The sequence below is a fragment of the Anopheles aquasalis genome, chromosome 3 (genome assembly GCF_943734665.1).
Source record: "Anopheles aquasalis chromosome 3, idAnoAquaMG_Q_19, whole genome shotgun sequence".
Lineage (NCBI taxonomy): Eukaryota > Metazoa > Arthropoda > Insecta > Diptera > Culicidae > Anopheles > Anopheles aquasalis.
In genome coordinates this window covers 66,858,549-66,868,548 of record NC_064878.1, presented here as the reverse complement: position 1 = coordinate 66,868,548, position 10,000 = coordinate 66,858,549, and the positions used below count along the sequence as shown (strand labels likewise).

The window sequence follows — 10,000 nt, the reverse complement described above, 5'->3', positions numbered from 1 at the left end:
GCGCATCTCGATGCTGTCCATGACGTACGCGAAGTATATCGACAAGGATCTGTGCTGTTTTATCCCAGGCAAGGTGATCGACGAGGTGCTGACCATACTGCGGCTGATTGAGAACACTACGCGGCCACTGCGTGCTCACGAAATTCTACAGGAGCTGCGGGACATCTCGTCAATGGCAATTGAACACTTTGACGAGAATATTGCGCATCGGTTAAAGAAGTACGTCGACGTGCCCTTCCCTCATCATCATCACCATCCGGTGGCGAGCATACAAGGCCCAAGCACAAATCCCTTTCCATCCGCCGTACTGCTGCACAACGATGTGTTCATCCCGTGCGATATCATACCGAATCTGCCACCAAGCACGGCGACCACGCAACCCGTTCCGCGACAATTGCCATCTTCGTCGAACACAGTAAATGCAAGAGTAAGCAATCACGGCTTTTATCGACCCACATGTGCTGCCGGCCGTTTCAACCATTCGTTGCTCACGCGGATGGATAAGAAGGCGCAGAGAATGCGGAACGATATTACCAACATTAACCGTACGTTGGCCAACTACAGAGTAGAGACACGCAGCATGCGGCTCATGTTGAAAAGAATGCTCACCGAGATGAAGGAACTGCGGCGACGGTTGGAAGAATCGGAAACGAAAAACCGGGAGCTACTGGCCAACATTCACCAAATTAGCTTCGGTGCACCGTCGGCTGCAACTGCAGCAGCCGCGGCGGTTGTCAGTCCACCAGCGACGATCAAACAATGCAGCTTAAAGGCTCGTCAGTCAGCTATCCTTAAACGAGCGTTACCCGTTTCAGAAACCGAACCCCACACACAGGGACCGGTACCATCTGTGCCATTGTCGTTGGGAACACCAACAACGGTTAATGTCGAGTCATCTCCGGAGGCTGTGGCAATGGGGGGAACCACCGCGAAAAAAGCCAAACTTAGTGATTAGAACGACGTGTCCACATCGCCTCACTGCGAATATCGGTTCGGTCCACTCATCCAAACTCTCTATCAATTCGATGGGATCCTACGAAAACGGCAAGCGATCTGTGGAGAGAATTGTACGCTGCAATATGTATACTAACGGTAGTGTTTAAGGTAAACTTGCGAAGATACCTCGGACCGGTGCACTTGAAGGTCATGAGTAGCGTTGAAGGGCAGGCAGCTAGGTAGCGTTTTTCTATAGCGCATTGTAAAGCAATTCGATGAAACACAATCTCTCTTTGAGCCTCCTCCACCAGTAGGATATACGCATGAATACTCGAATTTAATGCTGAATGGGTTTGCATGGCGATTGCTGTAAATTTGGCTTGTAAACTTTAGAAATAAACCTGAAACGTGAATGTGGGGTGAATAAAACACAATAAACCAGAATGAATGAATGAGTAAATCTCAGTCCAAGCTTAATTTTACCATTAATATTTTCCAAACTATCCCGTGACTCTATTTACGAACGGTTGCCGTATTCCTGGTGCTGTTTGAATAAAGCTGGGATGAATCATTACATTATAGTACAGTATCTTGTAGTTTCACTCGTCTGGCAAATATTGTTTTTTTCTTATCATTAAGCTGTTTATAGTCATTTTATCTCGGAACTATAAATGCTCGGGATAACTGGTTGCAGATATTCAAGCGTTCCAGGAACAGTGTGCATTTGAAAAGCGTACGATGCAGTCGGTTGCATTGATTTTGTTCCTGATCCCGCTGAGTTCTCATCTGCTGGACGCGCAGGCGGTTCATAATAATCCATTTGATGGTAAGTAGTGTTTTGTAGGTAATTGGTTACATAAAAATGTGTAGATTTTTGATATCTTCCGTTTCAGCTATCAGAGGCTGTAAGCAGTATGCTCATGTAGCTGATTACAATGGGCAGATCGAATACGTTTCAACCAACACTCTGCAAAATGTGGCCCATAACAACAAATCGAGGATCTTTAAGATCGGCATTGTTGGGACGAATGATGGAATTTTTCGCTACGGAGAATCCAGATTCCCATATGGCAGGGATGTGATCGAAATAGGTAGGTTCGACTCGAAATTAAGATTTGATAGAGTCTTTAATCGACTACTTTACTCTTACTACAGTTATATCAGGCTGGGCAAACACCTAAAGTGCAGGCCGACGACAGCATCGAAAGACGAACAATCAACAATCATACGTGCAATTGGCCGCTGTGCCAACTCAAGGTCTGCTGTCGCCGTTCTATCCCACTATCATTCTGCTGGAGGTTTATAGTACGGGGCTAGTGCGTATAACGAAGGCCGGCGATAAGGTACCGTTCCTGGTATTTATCGATGAGAGACGGATCCCAGCAAACTACATAGGATTCACGAAGCATGAAAATAATGATGTGATTTACTTCTACGACTGTCCATTATAATATGGAGCATTGTGAAAAGATATGCTGTCCCAATATCGACCAACAGTTATCCTGCGATGCAAGTGAATGGCTTAATCGATACACGAATTAATACATAGGAACAGTTGTATAGCATGGGAGCATGTTTATTGGCCAAAAATAACTTCAGTAGAAAAGTAACAAAAATGTACTACTATTATCATTAACCATTCGTCTTTGAGTTGATTATTTTTTTCTGCAAAACATAAATTGATCCGAGCATTTCATAATGTGCTTGTTTAAGAACCGTAACAACGCCCATCCATCAATGTGTTGGTTAGAACAGGTTCAAGTTCACAAGATGATCGTTAAGTGCTCCTCCGAGGGAGCACATTCCGTATCAACCATTCGTTCAGAGTAGACGATGATGAAACGATCGTTATCTGTTTGGATCGTAGCGGCCATCCTGTTGATTCGACCCAGCGAATCAGTTACATCTTTCACGAACCCATTTGACGGTAAGACAGAGCAGGTTTTGATTCTTTCAATAGCTCATTTAATCGATGGTTTTCAACGATTTCTTACAGCGATCGCAGGATGTCTGCAGTATGATCATGTGCCCGGCTATAACGAGACGCTGGAGTACTTTGCAACGAGCAGCTTTCGCAACGTGGGTCGAACACACAACTCTCGCTATTACCGCATCGGTATCCTTGGATCGAACGATGGTCACATCCGTTTCGGTCGATCGGCCTATCCTTTCGATGAAACCGTGATCGAGCTAGTGATCAGTGGTTGGTCCAACACGCAGAGTGTCGCTCGTCGCCAAACTCGTCGCAGGAATCAATCGTTCGACAATGTGCTGCTCAAGGAAGCGTCCACACCGCGGTTGTTATCTCGCTACCGGCCACTCGTGTTCCGGATGGAAGTGTTCGATAATGGTCGAGTTCAACTGACGAAAGATGGCGAACGTCGACCGTTTTTCGAATACAGCGACAGCCAGCATGCCATTCCGGCGGATTACATTGGTTTCAGCCGGTGGGATGCCGATTTGATTTACTTCTACGACTGTCCCCTGAAGGAAGATTCATCCGGTTCCGTCGACAGCAGTGTACTGCTGCGCTGCAGTCTTGCATGAAATGGTTACCCACGGAGACATAGAAAGATGAGTAGAATCTATGGGATTGGGGTTGTACTAATGCAACGTAATAAAATGAGCCAGTGAGAAAATTCTGGCAACCTGTACACCACAAATTACATTCCTATTTCTCGCGGGGGATTTGTTGTGGGGAGGGGGGGTTTTATAGCTGTAATTATAAGAATTTTCTCAAATGAGAGGTGTTCAACGGGATTCCCTAAAGCTGTGTTTGTTCAACGAGCCACAATTGGCTAAGAGGTCACTTGAAACGCTTGAAGAAACCGGAATTGTGGTGACTGTATTCGTGTACGGAGGTTGTAGGTTGAATCCCAAACAGCTGATAGCTGGCCAAACCGGATTGATGTGATCTTGAAAATCCCGGCGTCACCACTATCAGCATTAGCATAAGCTTGGTTGGATTTTGTTTTTTCAAGCGCAAGTATTGGTGCCCGTGATCGGCTCGAGATTGTAATACGAGACCACCGGCGTTAGTCCTGCGTTTGATACGAATGATGATGAACGTCTGTTGGCGAGTGTCGCAGGGATTAATTGCAAGAAAAATGCTGGTGATGAGAGCGCTTGTTCTGTTTTTCACGATCAACTCTGCTGTGGCTCAACGGTGCGGCCAAGTGCAAGTGCTGAAGCAAGGTCTCATCTTTGGTGGTGCTACATCATCACCCGGAATGTGGCCTTGGCATGTGGCTATTTTTCATCGTGAATCTCTGCGAAGTACCTCCTACAAGTGTGGTGGTACCATCATTAACAAGGACACGGTGCTGACGGGTGAGTATGGGGTCATCGTCATGCACGATGCCAAAAATTGCGACTGAGTTTTGTCTCGCTTGTAGCTCATCATTGCGTGGTAGAGAATCAACGACCGATCGCCGCAAATCGATTGATCGTACGAGCCGGTGTGTTCGATCTGGACGTTCGTGGTCCCACACTGCAAGAAGCTCGAGTGTTTGACATCATCTCACCCGAGGGCGCTAGTGCTCTGTACTTCACTGATGATATCACTATCCTGCGCATGCAGAACCAATTCATCTACGATGATTATGTGCAACCCGTGTGCATGCGTGCCATGGACCAGGATATTCACCAATTGGTCGGGACATTTGGAACGGTCGTTGGATGGGGCTGGACGGAACAGGATGCAACATCGGCTACATTGCGCGAGGCACACATACCGGTGGTCAGTGCTGACGATTGTCTGCGCAGCAATCGGGATCTGTTTAGCCAAGTGCTCACTACGAAGGTGTACTGCGCCGGTAGCCGAAATGGTACATCGAGCTGCAACGGTGATAGCGGTGGTGGTATGTTCTTCAAAATGAACGGCTTCTGGTATCTGCGGGGAGTGACCTCGTTCTCGGCGGTGGATCAAAAGAACAGCGGCATCTGTGACTCGAGCAGCTACGTCGGATACACGGATGTGGCTAAATATTTGGATTGGTTGCGAAAGAATGATGTGCGATTCGAGGATCCTCTGCAAAGCTCCAACGATTTGAGTTTTGGCTCGACAGCGAATACGACACTGATTCGGCTGACCGTGGATCCGAAGTTGAAAGCGTATCTTGAACAATATAAAGGCAACATACTTTTAAGGGTTCAGCTCAACGGCAAGAGCATTAATAGTTTATTCCATTGAGTATACAAAGTATTTTAAAGTGTCGATGTGTTTTCGAAGGTCCCTAACTTTGTAAACCGGTTCTGGGATCCTGATTTTATTTTACGTGCGTGATCTTTACTCAGTGTGCGTTCAAGACTCTACTCAGCGTGTCGTTTGTATTCGGGTAATTTATGAGCACAGCCTCGAATTTATACATCAGACTATGACCATCTCCTTTGGTCGCTAATGACTATAAACTATAGCATTTTATAAAATAGATAGTAAAATAGAATAGAAATAGAATTTAAGAATATACGAATAATTAACATCTAGTGTTTAATACGGTTTGTTTAATTGGTGAAGGAGCAACGGGTAATGTCTATTATATTACCACCCCTAGAGAAGGTGACACTTGCAAGCATGTGCAACATTTTGTCTAAAAATACTTCACTCCGTAAGGTAGATTGCACACTTCTTAGTCGACCACGTGGGATGGTCAACGCAATATACAGAGCAGCATGAATAACAACGAAGGGTTGAAGGCCTGGCCCTTGATGAAGGCTGGAACAGGACCCGTGCAGGACCTTTACCCTCATTTGGAAGAAGGAATGAAAGACAAACAAAACGGTTGCATATTACTGTTGGACTCTACTTAAAGTCCATTGCACGTGCTGCAAGTGGGAATGTTTGATGCAAAAGAGGATCTTCCACGGAACCTTCCCTGAGGACGTTGAGATTCATTCGTCGGTGCATATGCTCAGTCAGACAACTTTGCCGGCATTGGTAAGGCTTCGTAACGTTCTCGTTCGTTCGCTCTGTGCAGTGACGCAAAAGAACAATCAGTACGAAGCAATTCGGAGCCCACCAACCGCTGGTCAATCGTAACGCTTCGGCCAAGCAAGAAGGTTTGAGTTTCCGGAGGGTTTTTGCGGAGGCGCTGCGGAGTTCCCGGGGGGCCGGATCTAAGTTCCCCGTTCCGTCCGAAGAAACCCGAAACGAATTAGTGATTTTCGAAATAATGAAAATGACCCTCGTTGTAAGGGTGTGTGTTGGATGTCTGTGGTGGGTGCGTTGGGCGTTGGTCGTTATGCTCGGTGGCAGACATTAGAGGTGATTTGCGAGTCGTCTCGTCAGTCGATGACTGGTAGTGACGGTGTGACCGTACCGTACATGCCGAGGAGTGTCGTTCTTTCAGTGCTCGCGAGCTGAATTGAATTTGAATTTCATTCACGCTGGACCGAGCCGTGTGGTGCCCAAGTGCGGAAGTGGTAGAATATGTCCGAACGAAACTAGCACCAACGGAAGCACAGCGACGACGATGGCTCGGTGGACGGACAATCTGCTGATTCTGCTGCACAACTGTCACGTCTATTGTAATCTCGCAATAGGCTGGTTGACGGTGCACGGCCGGTTGCTGACCGACGGAATCGACGCAGTTCTGCGCCCTGTTCTACGGCGGGTAAGTACCGAATGGCCCGGCAGCGATGGTGGCCATGGTCAGACTTGGTACCGGTGCTGGCGATTACGGATCGATTGATGCATGGAAAGCGAAAGCTTTTCCTTTGCCCATTAGAAAGTGCTGCTTCGAAATCTAAATAAGCGACGACGACGACGCGGGTTGTCCGTTGCTTTTCTCTAAGCCTCATTGCCACGGCCGTCTCCATCGGTGGGGGATGATTGTTAAGATACGCCGACAACAAAGTCGTTCGCTCGATGGATGGCGTGATCGAGGAAAATAATGAATTAATAAGACGTTTGATTAACACATTAACCACGGCGAAAGAGGTAAATCGCATCTCGCCAAGGGCAAATATGTGGCTGCGAGCGGACTCCAGCATTACGAAACTGCATCGTACTGAGCGCACAAACGTATTTTTCGTATCATGGAAATCGCTCACTCAGTCGTGATCTGGTCATCTGTAATTTACATTATTCCACCAAAAAAATATTGTTTTCCGTTTACCAACGAGATGGTGAAAATCGTAACAAATGTGCAGCATTTCCTGTACCCTACATACGCCGTCCATTGTTGTTAGTGTCCAAAAGTTTGCTAATTGACGATGGGGATCTGTGCTACCATCTTATGAGCACACGAGGGCTCACCACCATGCTTCTCCTGCACTTTAATGTTCCCTGTCTTTTTTTGGCCACCATTTTCCTACGTAACGCGCAACACTCCATTGGCAAATTGGTAGTTATGTACGCGAGGAGGCGAAGGCGCACTGGTTTTCATGGTACCCAACATAAAGCATGATTCATCGATACTGACAGCATGCCCCATTGGAAAGCGCCCATATCTCACCCATCGGTTCTGTTCCTGGGGGAAGAGAGGAGAAGTTATTGCGAGATTGTAGGCATGGCCAAACGAGAAACGTGATCTTCCGGGACTACCATTTCGGAGTCCGGACGGCGTGGTTTGTGTGGCGGCTAGCCAGCGCCGCTAGCTAATCGCTAGAGCAACGAACTTTTGATTTAAAACCCCCCGCTGTGATTAGCATATTGTGCTTGGTGGGGTGGTGTGCACGGAGAGGGAGGCAGAGGCACTCCAAAAACGCTGTCCTTCACCGTGACCGCCGCCGGGTCATATTGGCTTTCGAGCGATAACAAAATGATTTTCGCGCGGCATGACGATGATGAGGCTGTCCAATTTTCATATGAAAAGCCATGATCTATCGAGCCATTGTTCTCGGCTGTACGGCATGCCGGTCGGTGAGCATTAATGTGTAACATAAATTTAGAAGAAAATTTCACACTTCTGATCGATTGCAGTGCGTAAAACCGATGGCACATGGGTGCGGATATGAAAGATTACTCGGCGATTCGAAATGCTAATTGTACATTAACCGTGAGATGATCAATCCGCCCTCCACCCCCCCACGGGAGAGGGAAATAAGCACATTACTGGCCCTCCAACCGTTCTCTCTGTCCTCCGTGGTTGGTCAAAGAATGCGACCGGACCTCGGTTCCAATTGAATCCGTTCCCCATCGTCCATCTCGCGGTCGGCACCAAAACATCAACATTGTTCACTCCCGCACTCACTGCCGAGCGATCTGTGGTCAGTGGCCACAGTGGCCACAGTAGCATCCACGATCAACGATCAAAACAGAAAGAAAACAACCACCCAACCACCGCTCCCCCACCAAGCTCCCCTCGCCGGGGGCCGGTAAAAAAGGCACGAGACAGAGAGGAAAAGCGCCGGCCGATTGTTGCTGCCGAGGGTGCTGTTGTGTTCGGACACTCGGTCCAAGGGGAAAACCATCGGACCTCATCGAGTGCGGTGTTCGGTCCGGTGTCTGCTCTGTTCGAGGGAGGAAAGAAAAAACGGTGGCCACTGGTCGTGCCTCGGTATGCGTGAGTTTGTTGATTGTGTGTACAAAGAGTTGTGTGTTTCACGCGACCACGCACGACGCGGTCGCTCCGGTGCGCGAATACCGAACGGACGGTGGACGGTGTGTCAGTTACCGATTCGCAGTAGGAACGGTGCGGACGTTACAAGCGGATTCGCGAGGCACCATCTTATCGTGGCCATTGCAACGTGTTCGGTGGTAGCATTGCAATCGATTCGCTTCACACCAACCAGGTGACCAGTATACTGATCGACCAACACGCGGCCTTTGACGGAAAAGCCTCGCATAGAAGGAGAATTGGACAGAAGAAAAAAAATGGCGCCAAGGTAGGTGCAGCAGCCCAAGAACATCGGCATCGACACGTGACAAAGACACACGGGGCTCGATGACACCATTTTCGGCGTGACAGATTCTTTGGCGCGTTTTCGCGTTCTTCCGTACTTCCGGCCGACCTCCGCCGCCCCGTGTGTGCTGGTGATTGAAAAGAACCCCACCTCATTGGCGCCTCCGAGTGTGTGCAATTGTGTGTGCCCTGGGCGTACCTCTTGAAAATACGTAAGATTCAGTGAAGTCAGTGAAGCGTGTGATGAGTCTCGTGACCCCCGTTGCCAGCACCGATCCATCCGTGCCTAAATCAATTAGTCATCCTCACGGCACGGCACGGCACGATACGTAATCCTACTCGGGAAGTGTTTTCACGGTTCGCGGACTGTGCTGGCGAGGGTTGTGCGTTGCATTGTGGTACTGCAAAACAGCATACCGAGCAGTAGAAGGGATTAACACGCGCCAAATCCAGCTACTACTACGTGCGCTGGCTCACTAATCAGTCGACACCGGTCGTGGTGAGTTCTGGAAGCACGTCCTGCGAGTGTCTTAGTGAATTCGACAAAAAATCATGTACTAGATCCCGCTAAAGATCATGCAATTTGTGAAATCCTTTTGCGTCCAATCGAATGGACACTCGTTAGAGGCGCGATAGTGTGAATCCCTTTTCTGTAGGTCAAACATCAGGTGCGGTGAAAATATGGGTTACGATAAGTGTGCCCAAGCATTTCGCGGTGACGCCTTTCGTGCCGGTGGCGAGTAAATGGAGTGTTAAACGTTTTTATTTCGAGATTTTTTTTCCGCGAAAAGGAAAAACGGGGTGGCGCCTCTTGGTGGTGGCGATTGAGTGCCAATCGTGTTCGCTTTTGAGGCGAAAAGTGGATTGGAAAATATAGGCAGACCGCGTGCCCGGAGCGGAGTGGAGTGGAGTGGAAAGAAGTGAAAGAAAGAGCCCCGTGGCCGTTGGTCTGATGCGTGGAAAAAGAAGTAATAACGCACCGCTGGCCCCTCGGCGCAGTCAGGCTCATTATGTGTAGTGTATTGTAAAATAATCGATGAAAGAGAAACGCCACCGGGCACGGCCACAGCATAGTGTGATAGTGTTGAAACGCACCCACAGATTAGCGCAATCGAATCGATGGATGGTTGGGTCAGTGATGATTCATAAAAGGGCACCAGACCCAGGAAAAGTTCAAAAAGCAACCACCTCTTCATTCAACGTCTTTTAGTGATCATTAG

General features: G+C 48.2%; 5 protein-coding genes across 8 annotated transcripts in view; all 5 read left to right on the top strand.

Moving 5' to 3' along the window:
• Positions 1 to 1,413, top strand: part of LOC126575403 (uncharacterized) — a 2,027-nt gene extending 614 nt beyond the window's left edge. For both annotated transcript variants that reach the window (XM_050236089.1, XM_050236090.1), the window contains exon 3: positions 1 to 1,413. This exon is cut by the window's left edge and continues 176 nt beyond it. In XM_050236089.1, coding sequence (XP_050092046.1) covers positions 1 to 955 — 955 coding nt within the window. In that variant the 3' untranslated portion in view covers positions 956 to 1,413.
• A 226-nt stretch (positions 1,414 to 1,639) lies between these two features.
• LOC126577147 (uncharacterized) lies at positions 1,640 to 2,570 on the top strand. The gene is made up of 3 exons (XM_050238573.1): positions 1,640 to 1,762; positions 1,830 to 2,027; positions 2,092 to 2,570. Exons 1-3 carry the CDS (start codon positions 1,675 to 1,677, stop codon positions 2,115 to 2,117), a joined length of 312 nt encoding a protein of 103 aa, XP_050094530.1. The 5' UTR covers positions 1,640 to 1,674; the 3' UTR covers positions 2,118 to 2,570.
• A 91-nt stretch (positions 2,571 to 2,661) lies between these two features.
• On the top strand, positions 2,662 to 3,593 carry LOC126577146 (uncharacterized). Its single transcript, XM_050238572.1, has 2 exons — positions 2,662 to 2,863; positions 2,933 to 3,593. The coding sequence occupies exons 1-2, from the start codon at positions 2,770 to 2,772 to the stop codon at positions 3,481 to 3,483; spliced, it is 645 nt and encodes a 214-aa protein (XP_050094529.1). The 5' UTR covers positions 2,662 to 2,769; the 3' UTR covers positions 3,484 to 3,593.
• Positions 3,594 to 3,992: 399 nt separating this feature from the next.
• LOC126575763 (chymotrypsinogen B-like) lies at positions 3,993 to 5,321 on the top strand. The gene is made up of 2 exons (XM_050236621.1): positions 3,993 to 4,266; positions 4,332 to 5,321. The coding sequence occupies exons 1-2, from the start codon at positions 3,993 to 3,995 to the stop codon at positions 5,126 to 5,128; spliced, it is 1,071 nt and encodes a 356-aa protein (XP_050092578.1). The 3' UTR covers positions 5,129 to 5,321.
• Positions 5,322 to 5,994: 673 nt separating this feature from the next.
• LOC126574362 (uncharacterized) overlaps positions 5,995 to 10,000 on the top strand; it is a 200,246-nt gene continuing 196,240 nt past the window's right edge. For 2 of the 3 annotated variants that reach the window (XM_050234512.1, XM_050234510.1), the window contains exon 1: positions 5,995 to 6,548. In XM_050234512.1, coding sequence (XP_050090469.1) covers positions 6,408 to 6,548 — 141 coding nt within the window. In that variant the 5' untranslated portion in view covers positions 5,995 to 6,407. Of the gene's footprint in view, positions 6,549 to 9,755 lie in introns of those variants that run through there. The other variant, XM_050234511.1, reaches the window with a different exon arrangement.

Coding starts and splice junctions, on each gene's coding strand:
- LOC126577147 (XM_050238573.1), top strand. CDS start 1,675: ATGCAGTCGGTTGCATTGATTTTGTTCCTGATCCCGCTGAGTTCTCAT. Junction 1,763..1,829: donor TCATAATAATCCATTTGATG/GTAAGTAGTGTT, acceptor CTTCCGTTTCAG/CTATCAGAGGCTGTAAGCAG. Junction 2,028..2,091: donor CAGGGATGTGATCGAAATAG/GTAGGTTCGACT, acceptor CTCTTACTACAG/TTATATCAGGCTGGGCAAAC.
- LOC126577146 (XM_050238572.1), top strand. CDS start 2,770: ATGATGAAACGATCGTTATCTGTTTGGATCGTAGCGGCCATCCTGTTG. Junction 2,864..2,932: donor TTTCACGAACCCATTTGACG/GTAAGACAGAGC, acceptor GATTTCTTACAG/CGATCGCAGGATGTCTGCAG.
- LOC126575763 (XM_050236621.1), top strand. CDS start 3,993: ATGATGATGAACGTCTGTTGGCGAGTGTCGCAGGGATTAATTGCAAGA. Junction 4,267..4,331: donor CAAGGACACGGTGCTGACGG/GTGAGTATGGGG, acceptor TCTCGCTTGTAG/CTCATCATTGCGTGGTAGAG.